We start from the raw sequence: 18,848 nt of genomic DNA, 5'->3' as shown, positions 1-18,848 counted from the left end.
CATTATAGCCATAATAAAATATAATAATAAAATAGTCAACCTAACACACAAAAATTCCACTGCTCTGTTTATATAGTCAGTAGGCTATAGCCTACAATTCGTACCATTTTGCGCATGTGAAGAGGATGATTTTTTTCTGTCGATATTGGAACGTGAGTGAAGTACAAAGCCTATAATAAAGAATAGTTTACCATCCAAATACATCGCAAATGTTGAAACATTTTGATTCTAATTAGAGAGTTACGTGAGCCCAACGCCGCTTACTTTCACTTTCGCTTGAAAGTAGCCTATTTCATTTTGGCTTGTTTATAGTTATTTTTTCATTCTTGTTCTGTTCTGAATATCATTACATTTAAATGATTTGTTGTGGAATATGTTTTGTATATTTTTTTACCACATTTTATTGTTGTGTATATTGGTATATGAATAATAATACCGCGAAATTCAGTGCGGTCAATATTACCGTCTATGGCCGAAATAGGTAAATATGTTAATTTGTTTTTTTGCCTTATGTGTAATTTATATGAAAAACATTTTAAATGAAAATACAGACACTTTTAGGAAAAGTCAGGTACCAGCAGGATTTTATTTATTTTTTCAACAAAGTTATTGCAGATATAAAATTCAAAACGGTCAAAATGACCGCCATGGCTGTTCTAGTGTTAATCAAAACTACACAAATAAAAACAATCAAAAACCAAAACCTAAAACATTTCAACATTCCTTTATATTTCTAAAGCTTGGGAGAACAAACTTAATTACCTCATTACGGTTTGGCTCTAGGTGCTAAAGTGTAAGGTTTTATTTTGGAAACTTAATGGGTTGACCTATTTTACGGTTATGAGCTTTTATGTGTGTGAGGGGGGCTATAACATAGTTACCTACCTCTAGGAGTTATCTACCATGTGGTTTCATGTTGGGGCCCATTTCTACTGCTGTGGAAAGCAGTATTAAAACTCACTTGTGGCCACTGGCAGTGTCAAGCCAGACATTTACTGCACTGATTTAAAACACAAAAGCTATCTTTAAAATGAGCATGGCTGGAGGGGGACGAGAGGCAAATAGCTGCAGATCAGATGAGTTTTGGGGTTACAGCCTGAGATGTCCTCTGAGAATAGTTGACTAGTCATTTTGAAATAAGGGAATGCCCGGTATTTTGTTGAAACACACTTACATTAAAACCTGATCCTAATGTCAACAAAGCACAAAAATAGTCAATAAAATGATAGATCCATCCTAATTTGCCTCAAGTAACAATAAACATGATCTGTAACTGCATTTGTAATGCAACCCATTTTAAATTATAGTTTGTAGATACACTGGAGTCCAAACTTAAATCTGAAAATCTGGAATTCAAAATCAAATTTGAATCTAGAAAAAAGTAAAGCAAAAGGAAGAAATACAAAATACTAAGACATCTAGTTAATCGCTTCTATTTTGTATTTTTAGCCAGTTGTAGTATAACTGAATTGAAAATTATATTTCTTTATTTAAATTGCTGATTATAATATCAGAATATGCATAAAAAAAGTATTTTATGTTTCTCTATAAGGATAATAATAATATAATTATAATTAGCTAGAAATATGTATTTAACAAAGACAAAAGCGAACAGAAAAACAGAAGCAATTAACAAACATTAACTATTATAGAAGCATCGGACCATTAAGCTTTGACTTCGAACATCGTGGGGCTAGTATCTACAAGCAGCCCAGGCATTCCTCTTTCAAATAAGCAGCTTATTTTCTTTGTTTTCCTTTGTACGGCATACATCCGGTAAAACAACGAAAGGGGAATAAAATTATGGATATCCCCGCTGTTTGTCTCCTACTGCTGGAGCAGGGGAATAGCTTCCTCAAGGATCACATGACTTCCTAGATCTGGCATGCCTTACCCACTACCCTGACAGCTTGTTTTGCGTATTCTTGAACACCAGCCTCAACAAGCCTCAACAGGGTTAAAGGCATACCTACCTATGGATGGTGCTTGAGGGAGCTTCGCAAAGTATGTGGAGTGGGTGCTGGTGCAGTGAAACTTACCATCTGCCAAGCGAATGAGGGCAACGCCAGCTCCACTCTGGTCCAGGAGCCCAGCCATCCTACAGTTATTCCCGCAACGGATCACAAGCCAGAGCCCACCATGAAAATAGAGCCAGGGTCATTGCCAGAGGCCACGTTCACCCCGGAGCCCAAGCCCATCGCGGAATCTGTCCAGGAGTGTGAGCCGGCATCAGCGTCTGTCGTCGAGGGCATATTAGTAGAGTTCCTTGGAATGGATTGGAGCACTGCCCACGCTCTCGTTGCTGATGTGCTTGAAATGAGCTAGGTTACTGAGGAATTATTTTATGAGCTGGATGAGGAAATATTTGCTGGTCTACAGTTTCCGCTGGTTCCATCCAGTCCGATGTTGTCTTCGTCATTGCTGGTTAAGCCCAGTTCCAAGTCGTCTTTGTCGCCATTGAGTCAAACCAGCACCAAGTCTCGTTCGTCATCCAGCACCAAGTCTCATTCATTGTCCTGCACCAAGTCTCCTTCAATGCCATTGGCTCTGCCCAGTTCCAAAGCTCCTTCGTCCTGGATGGTCCCACCCTTTTCCTCCTCTTTTGCCAAAACCATCCAGTTCCTCTGCCTCATCGCCACTGTTTCTCTTCAGCTTCTCCAGTGGTTCCGCCTGGCTGCACGGATTCACCTGGGGCTTCTCAGTCATCAGCTCTGCCGTGGTCTGTGGATCCCTCATCTCCCTCTCGAGCCTCCAACGCCGGACTCCACCTCAGCCCTCCGACACATCGGCTCCACCTTGGCTCTCCCTAGGCTTCACCGTGGCCTGTCATCCCTCAGGCTCCGCCAGGCTTCCTCGTCCCTCTGGCTCCACCTTGGTCAATTGCCGCCTTGGACTTGTAGTTATCAGATGTGCCTCAATCCTCCACCCCTCTGGCTCCACCGGGCTCCTCTTTCTATCTGGTATCATTCTTGTATTCACTCCCACCGTCTCTTCCCTGGTCTGCCAAGCCCACACCTCCACCTAGGTCACGCCGGCCTGCAGCTCCACCATGGCCCTCCCGGCATTCGATGTCACCCTGGTTTTACGTCTCCTCTGCTACACCTAGATTCCCTCTGGTCAAGTCTCCACCTCACTTGGTCAGGCTCCTGACTGCAGGCTGGCTCCTCCATCCATCAGTTCTGCTGTGGGCCTTCAACCTGTCTTGGCTCTGGGTCATCCTCTGGCTCCTCCCATCTCTGTCCTGGCTCCTCCCACCATTGTCTCCCCCTTGGGTTTATCTTCTTCCAGCCCCTTCAAGTTCATGTCTGTCTCCAGGTCCTCATTTCCAGAACCCCTATTGCCTCTGCTGGACATTTACAGCGTGAGGACGTGCTTTCCTGGGGGTGTCACGATCATGTCTTTAGTTCATAGTCATGCTCTGGTTCATTGTCTTGTTCCATTTAGTTTCTAGTCATGGTCATTGTTTTGCCTGATTCATCTTTCATTCATTAGCTGTCACGGTTCCTTATTAGTACACACCTGTTCCCTGTTCTGTTGATATTTAAGCCTAGCCTGACGTCGTCATACTCAGATTCTAGTCAGAATATGAGTCTGAAACTGTTCTATTGGGCTGTGATTAAGGGGCGTGTTTCAACCGAACCAGGAAAGAAAATGCCTCTGCACTCAATTGAATAGACCTACAACCAATCAGAGCAACGGAGTAAGTGACGTATGTTCTTCATTCATCTTTCCGATCGACAAATGCCTTGATCGGTACTTTGGGTTCGGACCGAATACCGAGCCCGGAGCCCTCTCCTCGGACAGCACGCCAAATACGCATTTATTTTATCTGACTTATTTGTAAGTGTGAACTCGTGAAATCTCAATTCTCCAGCGGCAGTCATCTTTGTTGTAAACAAATTCAACCCAAGCGCTCTTTGGTGACGTGGATGATTACGTTACTGTTGATCATCATATAAAGCCCGCCCTGACAATTTGATTGGTCCGAACCGCTCTGGTTCGAGCATAATTGCTCCACAACGGATCAAGTCCAGACCGAATTTCCCGACCTAAAAATTTTGTGGGCGGGGCTAAATTCGTCTGGCATCCAGGCTAATTTAAGCCCTCAGTTTTCCTCACTTCAACATCGTGTTAAAGTTATGGTAGTTGTGTTCTCTTCTGTGTTTATTAAAGTTATTCCTGATTGTTGATTCTGCGTCACGCATTGTCTGTTGGATTATCTATACAGCTCAACTGTGAAATTAACAAACATTTTTCGATAATAATAATAATAAAAATAATTTAAATGTTTAATATATAATTTGCTAGAATGTATTAAATAAAAACAAAAAATAAATAGGAATACAAAAGCAATTAACAAATTAACATGAATTTCTTCATATTTTATGTTTCTCTATAATAATAATCATTTTAAAATGTAACTAGATTATGTATTAAATTAAAATATATATAAAAAAAACAAAAGCAATCAAAATAAATTAACATGAATTTCTTAGTATTTTATTTTTCTTATTATAAATATATTAATAATAATAATAATTGAAATGTTTAAAATATAATTTGCTGGAAATATGTATTCAATAAAACAAAAGTAAATAGAACTACAGAAGCAATTAGCTTACATTAACATGAACTTCCTATTATTGTATACTGTACTTTTCTCTATACAATAATCATAAAAATGTAAATGATTCAAAAAATAATTTGCTCAGACTTTCGGAACCCACTTTATGTATTCAGCTGCAAACTAGTGGATAAGAAGAATACAGACAGAGCACAACCTGACCCTGGAACAGCCCTCCAGCTGTTACACTCTTCATGAGTAGGAAGCAGAAAACCATATTCCGGTGCAATCCTATCTTTCCTCTTCTAGATAAATGTGTTGGTGATGCAGGAGGTGAGTAAAGGCTTCACGTATGTATCTTTGAAGATCTTAAAGTAGTGTGGAAATTCCCAAGATCAAATAACATGGAAAAGGAGCAGGCTTTGTGTGAAAAGGCCTAGAGTGTTTTTCTAATTCATCTGGGCTCTCTAACGCCCTCTGGTGTTTGAAATATAGAGGTGACCAATAGCACAGCACTGAAATGCATAAACGTAAATGTATAGCCACACCTTGTGGTTGACCATATGCACTACAAGTGTGCGATATTTGAAAAATTCAGACATACACAACCATGTAAATAATCTTACTGGGATGCAGAACTCCTGTGAGAGGTACTTCAGTACAGCAGCTTCCTGGCCCAGTAAATTACTTCTGTGCATTAGATTACCCGGCAGCGACGTGTCAAACTCCTTCCTTACAACAGAGGCCACAGAATCCAAAATAAGGAGCCCCACTCGACAAGCAATTATGTCCTCCTCCAGACGCTCCAGTCTGTGTAACATCAGAGCAGCAATAAAACGCCCCACTAATGTGTGTTCACAAGATTAAATACAGCCTGGCCTAGCATAAGAGACCATCATGATCTTGTAGTCAATTTTAAATTCAGGATTTGTATTCATTGCATTTACATTTTACTTTTACATTCATGCATTTAGCAGACGCTTTGATCCAAAGCGAATTCAGTTGCATTTATTATTCTATACACTACTGGTGAAAGGTTTGGAATAATTGCGATTTTATGTTTTGGAAAGAAGTCTATATAGACTTATATATTACTTACTATATATACACTATATAGACTATATAGGCTTACCAAGGTAGGATTTATTTTTATAGATTATTATATATTAAAATGTCATTTTGATGTCATTTATTTTGCCACAGCCAGATCATCCAGTAGCCAAAGACGGGTTGTGCAATAATTCTAACCTTATTATAAAATATTTCACTTTTTTTATCCAAAAGACAAGTGTAAGCATTTCAAATATGTGAAAAAAGTGTGTAAAAAGTAATATTGACTTTAATTGACTTTTTTATTTAAAGACAGAAATAGTTTATTCAACAAAGCACTGTTTAGTAATAAAAAAAATGGTTTGTTTTTCCCACTGCTGTAAAACGAGATATGTACTAAAAAGTCATTTTTAATAAAAAATGTTTTTACTTATTTTAAATTGTAATATGTTTTGACAATATTACTGTTTTTACTGTATTTTTTTAGTTAAATGGTGAACATCAGAGACTTCTTTCAAAAACATAAAAAAGTTATTAATTCATTTTGATTGGTAGTGTACATTTAATCACTTCATGGCATGCATTCCCTTAGAATCGAACCAAAGACATTGGCATTGCAAGCTTCATGCTTTACTGTTAAGAGCTACAGGAAACACCTAAAAGCAGTGCATAGAAATTGAGCTGGAGTGAATCTCATGAATAAAAGGAAATAATGACAAGTGTAATTTTTAAATTAAAAACTATTATTTTAAAAGTACAGTAACTGGAACTAAATATTATGTGTTTGGGAGGTGTTCTAACCTATTCAGGACATCCTGACAGGTCAATTCCCTGAAAAGATGAACACGAGATGCCATCTCCAGCAGACGCTCCTTCACCGAGAAGAATTCTGGGAATCTGGCCTGTGCCATTTCTATCAGTCTTAGAGAGGAAGACGGTTAGTTTAAGAGGAAACACAAAAAAGTGCAGATCAGAGAGAGCATGCAAACGTTTTTAAACACCTTTCAGCAGAGAATGCCGACTCTGTGTCGATGTAGATGACTCCACTGTCCAGACCTCCCATGCTCTTCGGCAATGTAGCCAAAACGCTGAGCATAATACAGAACTGAGTCTTTCCACAGCCTGACGGGCCGGTCACCTGAGAACACAGACGGTGTCATGATTACTTAGAGACAGTTTACTCAAATAAAATGACAGTAGGCGCATTTCCATTACAGATTTGCGCAAAACTCTTGCGATTTTTCCATTAACCGATGTTATGCGACTAAAGCTTAATTTTTTCTTCTCGCGACAAGTCACTCCAAAAATCATAGCAACGAACGCTGGTAGGTTTATGTATCTCAGCCACCGCACTGGCCATTATTATTAATCAGAGGAGACGTAGGCCTATGTGTGTTATCCAGTCATTAATGGCAAGGAAAGACCCTTAGCCTATATTTGAGAGCGGCACATTTGAGGTGTTTCTAGGTGTTTCTCACTCATGTCATTTCTGCTTCGAGGTCCTGATTGTGGCATTTCTTTGAAGTTCAGAATCCAGTGTTCCTGTAATTCTTCTGTCTATTATGAATTTAATAAAGAACTCTGTCTCATATTCTGTCCAAACATACCGCGTCATCTACGTCAGGTGACCTGTAAATGCGCAAAAACTGTTTCCATTGCAGTTTTGCGAAATATTTATTTTTCGAATTGCCTGAAAAACCATTTTAATCTGTTAGTTGGGGGCCTTAAGCACATAAATAGGTATTTTCGCGCAAATTCATCTAAAAGCGCCAAATTTGGCACAGATGTAGCTCAGGTCATACCGAGATGATTTAGCTAGGGCGCCGGAGCCAGCGACCCTTGGGGCCAAGATGGCGGCCAAATCCAATATGGCCGCCGCCCGAAAAGGGTTCCGGCTTTAACTTTTGAACCACATGAGTTACAAATACAAACTTGATATGTTTTTCAGCTTAATTGATCATGAGAAACACATAGGAATGTTTATATTTATGACCCAGTATATCTGGACCCCTCGATCCTCCAATTCCAATATGGCCGCTGTCCAAAAAAGCAGTTTGGGCTGTAGTATGGGGCCTTACACACCATTGTTCGCGCAAATTCATCTACAAGCACCAAATTTGGCAAAGATGTAGCTGAGGGGATACTGAAATGATTTAGCCAGGGCGCCCGAGCCAATGGTCCCTGAGACCAAGATGGCGGCCAAATCCAATATGGCCACCGCCTGAAAGGGTTTTGGCTATAGCTTTTAAGCCAGATGAGATACAAATACAAACTTGATGTCTATTTTACCTTCTTTGACCATGGGAAACCCATAGGAATACTTACATTTATGATTGGGTATATCAGGACCCCCCAAATTCCCTAAATTCAATATGGCTGCTGTCCGAAAAACGGTTTTGACTACAAATTTTTAACCAAATGCGCTACAAATGAGGATGTGGTGTCTATTTTATGTTTATTGACCACAGGAAGTCCATTGGCATATTTATATTTATGCTTGTGTAAGTCTGGAACCTGTATTCTTTTCAAGACTGTGGTTGAAAATCCTTTTTTTTACCACAACTTTGAAGGTTATTCTCAATGTTGATTCATTTCCTTATAAAAGTTAAATGGTTTTCAGTTTACCACAGGTGAATACATTTCAAAGTGTAATCATATAAGAAAGAATAAGACACAATTATTATTGCAAGGCAATATTTATATTATGTCAAATTGTTAAAATAATAATATAGTCAATTTTTCCAAAACTCTTAAAGGTTTGCTTAGCATAACAAAAAAACAGCAATAACATAAAAAACAACAGTGAATTCTCATGGTCTCTCACATGAATTATCATTATCACTCACAATCACCGGATCTCTCATTGTCTTCACCATCATTGTTTGTACAAGCACCCTCACATGCACATACAGAAGTGCAACGAACTCCGGCTTTACAGCACTTACAGTGCCCTCTACATGCTGTCTTGCAGCCACAGTGGAGGAGAATGGTGCAGGCTTTACTGGCGTCTCCGAGATTAGTCCAGTAAGGTTCCCAAGTCTTGCTCGTAGAGTCCCGAAACCAACCCCATGCATTAAACTCTGGGATATCTTGTTGGACAGCGGTTGCCTGATTCCAGTAGAAGCTGGCCTGCAGCAGTGCTCTTTTGATGTGCTGAATCAATGCAGCTTGGGTGGGTGGCAGGTTCTCAAGATACTTGGTACCATTCGAGAAAAGGTGATGTCTAGCTTCATCTATACGGCTGGAACCACAGCTCTTGCTGTACATGATGATGACCATACGCTCCAGTCTTTGGACATGGAAGTCATTGTTGATCTGTTCAGGCTCCAAGGTGAGGGTAACCAGAGATTCTGTGAGATCTGGTGTTGCCTCCCAAGCTGCCCATGCACTCTTTTTCCCATGGCACAGGAAGGCTGAGGTTGTGTCACAGGCTGTTAAAGCGTGGAAGAGTGGTAAGGCTAGTGACTTCTGGGGACCAAGATCCTTGCTGATTTCATGAGCAGGAATGTCCCTATAGTTTTTTCCACCTGCAAAGCTGATCCAGAGCTCTGTGAGGCCGAGTGTGTTGAAGAAGCGGATGGCAAGGATGACAACATCGCTGTCGACAGACCGGACAAATGCCTTTTTATGGCCATTGGCCCCAGCATGTGCAAGATGCAGGATTATTCTTGTATCTGCTTCTGGATGATTACAAGGCTGAAGGGCAGACATGTCATACCCTGGTCTGTTGGAGAGTACAGCATCTTTCTTGGTGGAAAGGAGGAGTTTACCTGACATGCCATGCTTGGTTATCTCTTCACTGATATATCCAAATAGTTAGATATATAACAATATATCCAGTATATATATATATAATAGATATATCCAGTTACGTTTTGGAATTGGAGCTCTCCCATCTACTTTAGTTCTTGATCCGGTTCCTCTGCATTGGTGAGTTTGTGTTTTGAGTTTCTCCTCTGGATATGTATCAAACACAATATCCAATCACGTGACAGATTCATAGCTCATGTGTGACCTCACAAACCCAGCAATATTGGTGTTAACGTAGTCATGGAATGTTTTTTCAGTAGTTGGCCGGACCATTTGGACCATGAGCTATGAATCTGTCACATGAGCTCATCATGTACAGCAAGAGCTGTGGTTCCAGCCGTATAGATGAAGCTAGACATCACCTTTTCTCGAATGGTACCAAGTATCTCGAAAACCTGGCACCCACCCAAGCTGCATTGATTCAGCACATCAAAAGAGCACTGCTGCAGGCCAGCTTCTACTGGAATCAGGCAACCGCTGTCCAGCAAGATATCCCAGAGTTTAATGCATGGGGTTGGTTTCGGGACTCTACGAGCAAGACTTGGGAACCTTACTGGACTAATCTCGGAGACGCCAGTAAAGCCTGCACCATTCTCCTCCACTGTGGCTGCAAGACAGCATGTAGAGGGCACTGTAAGTGCTGTAAAGCCGGAGTTCGTTGCACTTCTGTATGTGCATGTGAGGGTGCTTGTACAAACAATGATGGTGAAGACAATGAGAGATCCGGTGATTGTGAGTGATAATGATAATTCATGTGAGAGACCATGAGAATTCACTGTTGTTTTTTATGTTATTGCTGTTTTTTTGTTATGCTAAGCAAACCTTTAAGAGTTTTGGAAAAATTGACTATATTATTATTTTAATAATTTAACATAATATAAATATTGCCTTGCAATAATAATTGTGTCTTATTCTTTCTTATATGATTACACTTTGAAATGTATTCACCTGTGGTACACTGAAAACCATTTCACTTTTATAAGGAAATGAATCAACATTGAGAATAACCTTCAAAGTTGTAGTAAAAAAAAGGATTTTCAACCACAGTCTTGAAAAGAATACAGGTTCCAGACTTACACAAGCATAAATATAAATATGCCAATGGACTTCCTGTGGTCAATAAACATAAAATAGACACCACATCCTCATTTGTAGCGCATTTGGTTAAAAATTTGTAGACAAAACCGTTTTTCGGACAGCAGCCATATTGAATTTAGGGAATTTGGGGGGTCCTGATATACCCAATCATAAATGTAAGTATTCCTATGGGTTTCCCATGGTCAAAGAAGGTAAAATAGACATCAAGTTTGTATTTGTATCTCATCTGGCTCTAAGCTATAGCTGAAACCCTTTCAGGCGGCGGCCATATTGGATTTGGCCGCCATCTTGGTCTCAGGGACCATTGGCTCGGGCGCCCTGGCTAAATCATTTCAGTATCCCCTCAGCTACATCTGTGCCAAATTTGGTGCTTGTAGATGAATTTGCGCGAACAATGGTGTGTAAGGCCCCATACTACAGCCCAAACTGCTTTTTTGGACCGCAGCCATATTGGAATTGGAGGATCGAGGGGTCCAGATATACTGGGTCATAAATATAAACATTCCTATGTGTTTCTCATGATCAATTAAGCTGAAAAACATATCAAGTTTGTATTTGTAACTCATGTGGTTCAAAAGTTAAAGCCGGAACCCTTTTCGGGCAGCGGCCATATTGGATTTGGCCGCCATCTTGGCCCCAAGGGTCGCTGGCTCCGGCGCCCTAGCTAAATAATTTCGGTATGACCTGAGCTACATCTGTGCCAAATTTGGCGCTTTTAGATGAATTTGCGCGAAAATGTGCTTAAGGCCCCCAACTATGTACCCTCATGAACTGAACTAACATTTTTATTTAAGAACCAGAATTCACCCAGTCTTGGAAAACCTCGATATATATATATGAGGTATTTTTTAGACCTGGAACAGTCATGGAAATTGATCAAATGTATAAACTTATTGATTCAATGTACAAAAATAGCATTGACATTTCTATAAATTAGTTTTTATATAATTATGTAAAGCGCTAAAATATTTGATCAGGTAGAAATGGCTATTTCTGAGTAAAAAAAAAAAAAAATAAATAAATAAATATAGCATGTTGAAATGACCAATACTGCCATGATTGTTTTATTTAGCTTTCTAAAAACTGGCCAGATATTATTCTTCTATTATTATTTAGGCTATTTAATAATATGTTATTTATATATTTAAAAAATCAAATAATACTTTACACAGTACAAACAGGTTTTTATACAATATATACAGTATGTGCATTTATATTTTATATATAAACATATTTGGCTCTCAATGACATAAACTAAAATAATTGTCTAAAAGCCAAATAAATAGGGGATTCGCTTTTTTAAAGAACGCATTTAAATGCGATCATCACTACCAAAACAGTTCGCAGTTTGTATGTGGCCACAGAATTATTTTTTTATTTTTTTAAGTTCATAGTGACAATGGAAAAGCACTATAAAATAGTCTGTACATCTTGTGTGCTATATTCTATACTTTTAAAGCTATACAGTTGCTTTGTGTATTGTATTTCACTGATAAACTTTTCCTCCGATAAAGCTTTTAATCAACTATTATGCAAGTTTAACATCGTGATAAATGACATTTGATCTTACTGACATCTAAGCAGCATAATAATATAAAAATATAAAAAAATAATTGTGTTGCATAAGGAAAATAACATCATGGAGAACATCATGATATAGAAGCATATGGAGGCGAAAGTATACATACCTAGGCTATACATATGGCTATATATACACATATATTGTCAAGCCCTGCTGTTTTTTGTACAATTAAAAATTTGTTTTAGCAAGTATTTGATTATTTTACCCAGAGAAAAATGTTGGATTATGCACCAGACATTATATAAATCAAGCGTAGTGTCAGTTCTGGCAGGTTACGTTAGTCAAGCTTGCATCAGCTGACTCTCAGCTAATCTACGTCTACTTACAGGAATACGACGCTCCTTCAGTATTATCAGCAGCTATCGCGTTTCTCAGGAGCTAATTACCCTCCTCCATCCCCAGCTCCTCCTCTCGTCAGTCAGTATGGCATTCTGATTCCCCTTGAATCAGAATAAATTCTCAAATCATGTTGTACTTTAAAAATATTGAATTAATGATATCTGCAATACACTCATGTTGGTTCTGTTCTGTTTACCCTTAGGGCGGTTATTGCTGCTCTCCCTGCTCTTATCCATGCTAGGCTGCATGGATGCGCAGGGAGTTCTTGCCCAGAACAGAACCATACCGCCAATCCTAACTGCATGCTAACTGTCAATCGTGTTGGACGATAGTGGTCCTGACAGAACTCAGTGCCTTCACGCAGTTAATTAATAAACCATCAGTTTGTTATATAGGCCTTTTTCATGCTATAGCCGATATTCAGATGGTTTTAAATAGTTTAAAAGCATCCGATAAATATCGGCGGCCGATACATCGATACATCTCTAGTGACTTTTCCCAACTATTTCTACTAGCAAGTTAGCCTGGAAATCCAGACCCAAATCCGAAAGATTAAGGGTCTGGCATTGAGTAATGAAAAACGCCTCAACTCGAGGGGCGGGCACCAAGCATGCATTTGAAAATCTCACGGCACGCAATTGGATAACACTACGACCAATCATAACAATACACGGGGTGACGTATCCAGAGCCCCATACGCTTAGCTACCAGCGGAGCTAACTGGTAGATTAGACTCTTGTCGTATCCGGTCGGCAAAACAGTAAAAACGTCCTTCTTGCAAAGGAACGATTCGAGCGGCGTCTTCTGTTCCTGTTTTAGATAAAAAGCCAAGTCTAACTCGTTCAATGTAGCGGCCAAAGCCGTTTCAAACAACTGGTATTCATCCATAGCCATCTTGCAATGTTTACTAATGACTTCAACGTTGCAGCGCTGTCGTCATATGTTTAGCTCGCCTCTGGCCCGCCTTTATCAGATAACTCGATGTGATTGGTGCAGCTCGGCTACAAGGGCATAGTTAATGAGCATCATTACTCAATGCCAGAGTGACTCGCTGAGCAAATTCAAATTGTGCTCTCGCGAGAACTATGGATTTCCAGGGTACTAGTAAGTCATTATTTCAACATTTTACATCATAGTTTCGACTTTTCTGACTATGACTTAAGCCGGATGCACACTGTACGATTTATAAAAGTCCTTTATGACTGTTTCTTGTCAGAATCAATGTACTAACATGATCCCCACTGTAATCCATGTCACACTGTAGGATCACAGATGTCATAAATGTCAGACTGTACAGCAGTCAAGACGCATTAAAAACAGACGCACGCAAGAAAACCCATCTGGAGTTTTAAATCATCAATCAGTGACACGTTCGGTGACACTGAGATGTGGGATAGAAATGGAAGCTATCTCTAGCGTTAATTTTGATCATGGCTTTTCTTGAAAAGAAAAAACTAAGATGTGTGTGTATAGCAAGTGGCAGTTTGTTGTTGTCTCACTAATCACGTCTTCAGGTTCTTCGCTCCTTTTGTTTTTTTATTTGATGGTTGTAGGAGAAGCCACACTGTAGGACTGTGCCTTAAAATTTCTGACACTGCCAGAGTTTCGTCTGAGGTAAAATTTGATCGCAATGGTCATTAATCAATCTGCTATCGGCGAACATGTCAAACTAGTGATCAAAGACTGCAAGATAATCTTTTAGGATCCACAAAATTTGTCTCAGACGGCCAAATAATCGCCATAATCACACAGAGCACACTAGGATTATAACTTTTTGACTATTCCTGTATCATAAATCGATGGACTTTCGCTTAAAAACAATGAAAGAGGAAATTTACATAAAATCAGAAACTGGAAAATTCAATTTGTTCTTCCATAATTTTGTCACTTCAATTAAAATTACCACCATTCGCTCCTTGCTTCCTTTGATTTCTGCTCCAAGAAACTGGTACTGTCCAACAGTTAGCATTTGACGTGACATTTTGTGCGTTTCTTCTAGTTAAGATTCATCTAAAGGCACATTTCTTCTTCTTCTTCTTCTATGTGACTGCTGAGATCTCACAAGATTATTGGTCCAGATAACGTGTTCTTTTGTAAGGAAGTGTCACTTATCTTGTGCAACATTATATATAGCTATTGAAACAAATATCAAACAGTATCAAGTTGAGCTCTCTCTCTCTCAGATTTTGATTGTTCTAGAAAATTCTAGACAGTTCTAGAAAGTTTTAGGAAGGGCTACTTACTTATAAGCAGTAACATTTGTTATATGGTTGATCCAATTGTTTATCTGGGGTGACTTTTTTTAAACTTAGAGAAATTAGGGCCTTTTTCATTGTTATTAAGCAAAAGTTAATCGATTTATGAAACAGGAAAGCTTTTATTTGAAAAATAGTCAAAACGGTTTAACCCATAGTGTGCACCTGGCTTCATATGTCATAATTTCGACTGTTTATCTCATAATAATGATTTACAAGAGATTTTCATTTCCTTATGTGGTAAAAAAAAAAAAAAAAAAAGGATTCAACGGCATGTGGGGGAGTAAATCGCATAATGTCCATTTAGAATGCTACAAAAGTAAACCACTGTACTGTACCTCAGTGAGAGCACCCCGCGGCAGACCTCCCTGAAGTAACGTGTCCAGGACAGGAAGTGATGTGGAGAAACACAGCTCTCCCTTTTTCCTCCATAAATCCAGTGCCTGCCATCAAAAACAAAACAACATTACTACTAATGAAAGGCTTCGCGCGATAAGTCAACAGGACCTGATGGGGTGTGTGAGTGACTTACGGTTCTCACGGTCGGTGAACAAGCTTTACTGACCAGACGCAGGAGCTCCAGAGCAGCGGGATAACTGAGTCCGGCCAGCCGCATGAGCTCCACGGGAGTGACGGACAGAACATCCTTACACAAGGCAGAGTTACACTAAGTCTTCACTGTACGACGGTTCCTCAAACAGCTGCCATTAATATGATAAAACAGCAGATCAGGATGGTTGAACTCTCTTACCTGGCAGGTTTCCACCTGATGCCGCTTGAGTCGCTCGCAGAGATCAGCTGAGACGCCCGTCCTCCGTAACTTCTTACTTGCCATTGACACACACAAAACCTTAAAAAAGTTATGCGATCGTGATATAACTATGCTAGGCTAAATGACAACCTTCGGTAACGACTGTACACATGATACAGACAGCTTCAGGTTTTGGTTTAATAAAAACTAAAACTAAAACACCGTTATAAGTTTTGCAAAGCGCGCCCGGAAACAAACAGAAAACCAGCGCATGTGCATTGTGGGTAATGTAGTTTATTATACTAATATGGAAAAACTTAGTAATATGATAAAAGAAGCAAGATTTAAAATTGAAAGGGCTCATAAACAAAAATGTAAATCTGGACAAACTAAAATAGTAAATATTTTGGCATATACTGTAGAGAAGTATACATTTGCTGACATTAACCATGGTTTTATCATAGAAAAAGTGTAGTAAACATGTTTTTGGCGGATTGATTACCATTTGTATAACCACAGTTTTACTACAAATACCATGGTTAAACTATGGTTAGTGTAGCAAAAATAGTTTGGTTAATTTGTGGTTACCATGGTGATTTTACTACAATAACCAGTTTGTTGGTTTTATTTGTAGTAAAAATCATGGTTAATTTTCATAAGGGTTAAGGTATTTTAAACTCCAAAATATTTTCACAAAATAATGAAGAACTAAGGTAAATGAGGGTTTACATTTCTCCCATTTACATGTGTGATATTTATCATATCATACATTTATGATGACACAAATCATTTTCAGTGGGCAATGAACATGAAGTATTGTTATGAACAATAACATAATTATTTGATAATTGATCATGACACTGAAAGAATTATGTTGATTAAACATTGACAGGGGATGCCATGAGCAATAATGATGATGTTGTGTTTATAACTAAAGAATGTAATGGCTAACTGCTGAAAATAAATCATAATCAAATTTACCATATTGTTTGTTTTGGCTTTATTAAATGCTTTCCTCTTGAATCTCTTTAATGTTTTGATAACCTTGGTGATCCTCCCAAGTTATTTTTGTCATGCCTCGCTGTCAACTCTGCCCTCTTGACGTCAGGACGATGGAGGTCTTTTTATGATTTCCTCATTTTAATAATCTTGGGAATTTTCTTGAGAAGAGACTTAATTTACACCTGCATGGAGGAGAAGGTGTGGTAAGATTCAACCAATTTCAGGATCTACACAAAGAGAAACAGAAAACTGTCAGAAGATCTAAAAATGAAAAGTTTAGGTTTTAAGTACAATCAACTTAAATAGCCTACATTAAACTGACTTAAAAAAAAAAAAGTTGAATCTTGTATAACAAAAAAAAAAAAAAAACTTTGAAAATTGCTTTACATATGTTGTCATAACTCTCAGAAAAAAAAAAGTACAAAAGCTGTCACTGGGGCGGTATGTGTACCTAAAGAGTGCATCTTAGTAAAGTATATTGGTACCAAAAGTGTACTACCTAAATGGCACATATTAGACCCTTTAGGGTAGCCTACCCAGTATTTATTTATTTATTTATTTATTTATTTATTTATTTATTTATTTATTTATTTATTTGGAGAGAGAGAGAGAGAGAGAGAGAGAGAGAGAGAGAGAGAGAGAGAGAGAGAGAGAGAGAGAGAGAGAGAGAGAGAATAGAGTTCCAAAAATGTGAGGGGATGAGATGACAAATTTAAAGCATTTCCCAGAATTGTTTTTTAACATGATAAATGTATGGGAATCACAGTAGGCCTACCAATCCTTAAAAATAGTTTAGAGTCATTGTGGCTTTTGAAAATAAAGATTCCTTTTTTTAGAGTGCATAATAGTCACCAAATCAGATGACCAAGTCCTTGAGGAGATCATTGTGATAAAGTCAGCACCAGAAATATTTTTAACATGTAAAATCAAATCAAACCGCCTCAAATGCCCTTTTAAATGGAAAGACATGCCCTGGAGAAACTCTCTGACCCGTCACAGACGTTTGAGCCACAAGTATTTGAGAATGCTCTCATATGGCATCTGACGGCCGGTGTGAAGTTTGACTGGGACACACAGGAGACCCATGTATGGACAAAGTATCGGGCCTGTCTTTCACTATCTCTGTACCTGATAGAGATAAGCAGCCTGTCTGTCCATGACACTTGGCAAAAGATCCACCGCCAGGGCCTGGTTAAAATAGACTGAGAGGAATTACTGCAGATAAATCTGGCCGATATAAATATACATATAACATATCATTTTAATATAAAATACTTAATATATTATAAGTAAAATATTTAATGCAACAGAACTCAAAACATAATTTTGTCAATTGTTAATTATATATAAATACCCTGTGGGGGAAACTGTTTGAAATACAGAAACATGCAGGACTTTTATAAAGCTTAAACATTCTCAACTAAATCAATCCTTCTGAACCGATGTTTAAAGGTTTTTGCATGTGCTCAACAACATGATCCACCTGTTTCTGTCTACAGTAAATGGCCCTTGTTCTTTGTTATCAGTTCCTTCATTTATTGATTTACTTTATTTGTTCACTTGTTATTCTAGTTCTGTAAACAGCACTGTAATGGCACACAAGGGTCAAAATGGATACATGCAAACAGTTTGAAAAATGTCAGTGGCATTCTCTTCATTTGTATCTCACACATACGCCATACTCTTTCTCCTGCTTTCTCTTTTATAAGCGGGTCAAAAGTGATTTATTCATTCAGTCTTTTAAGTCCCCATGAAGGCAATATTGAAGTTATTTGGCTTTTAGTATGAATATGTTAGCCTTACTGTTTTCTATAAGCTAGTGTGCTCCAAAACAATGACAAAATTCACATTTAGAAGATATAAGCGTTCAAAACGTACAGTCTCTCACTTCCGCCAAAATGGATCAATGATTTTGATGACATCACTCTGCACTTCAGCTTCTTATCAGATTTTCTGTCCAATCAAATGCTCTCTAGAATGTAAAGCCCCGCCCCCAAATAGACACTAAAGCTGTGGCTAAAATTGGTCACTTGTTCTCATGGTGAATGGCAAATAGTGCACTAGGGGATAGGGAACGATTTGTTTGTTTGTTTTTTAAATGTCATTTTGATTATAAAAGATGAGTTTTAAAGGGATAGTTCACCCAAAAATGAAAATTCTGTCATCATTTACTCACCCTCAAGTTGTTCCAAACCTGTATGAGTTTCTTTGTTCTGCTGAACACAAAGGAAGATATTTGGAAGAACGTTTGTAATCAACAGATCTCGGTCCCCATTGACTTCCATAGTAGGAAAAAAATATACTATGGTAGTCAATGGGGACCGAGATCTGTTTGGTTACAAACATTCTTCCAAATATCTTCCTTTGTGTTCAGCAGAACAAAGAAACTCATACAGG

General features: G+C 38.5%; 1 protein-coding gene across 8 annotated transcripts in view; it reads right to left on the bottom strand.

Annotated features, from left to right (window-relative positions):
* The window catches only part of rad51b (RAD51 paralog B), a 75,343-nt gene that overhangs the window by 45,607 nt on the left and 10,888 nt on the right, over positions 1 to 18,848 (bottom strand). The window contains exons 2-9 of one of the 8 annotated variants that reach the window (XM_084433132.1): positions 17,580 to 17,639; positions 16,431 to 16,633; positions 15,450 to 15,525; positions 15,231 to 15,344; positions 15,037 to 15,141; positions 6,616 to 6,752; positions 6,416 to 6,535; positions 5,191 to 5,374 (exon numbers count right to left, since the gene is read on the bottom strand). In XM_084433132.1, coding sequence (XP_084289258.1) covers positions 5,191 to 5,374; positions 6,416 to 6,535; positions 6,616 to 6,752; positions 15,037 to 15,141; positions 15,231 to 15,314 — 630 coding nt within the window. In that variant the 5' untranslated portion in view covers positions 15,315 to 15,344; positions 15,450 to 15,525; positions 16,431 to 16,633; positions 17,580 to 17,639. Of the gene's footprint in view, positions 1 to 5,190; positions 5,375 to 6,415; positions 6,536 to 6,615; positions 6,753 to 15,036; positions 15,142 to 15,230; positions 15,345 to 15,449; positions 15,549 to 16,430; positions 16,679 to 17,579; positions 17,654 to 18,848 lie in introns of those variants that run through there. The other 7 variants (XM_084433129.1, XM_084433128.1, XM_084433131.1 and 4 more) reach the window with 7 other exon arrangements.

This window comes from Rutilus rutilus, assembly GCF_951802725.1.
Source record: "Rutilus rutilus genome assembly, chromosome: 15".
In the NCBI taxonomy this organism is placed as follows: Eukaryota; Metazoa; Chordata; class Actinopteri; order Cypriniformes; family Leuciscidae; genus Rutilus; species Rutilus rutilus.
This window is presented reverse-complemented; position numbering and strand designations above follow the sequence as displayed.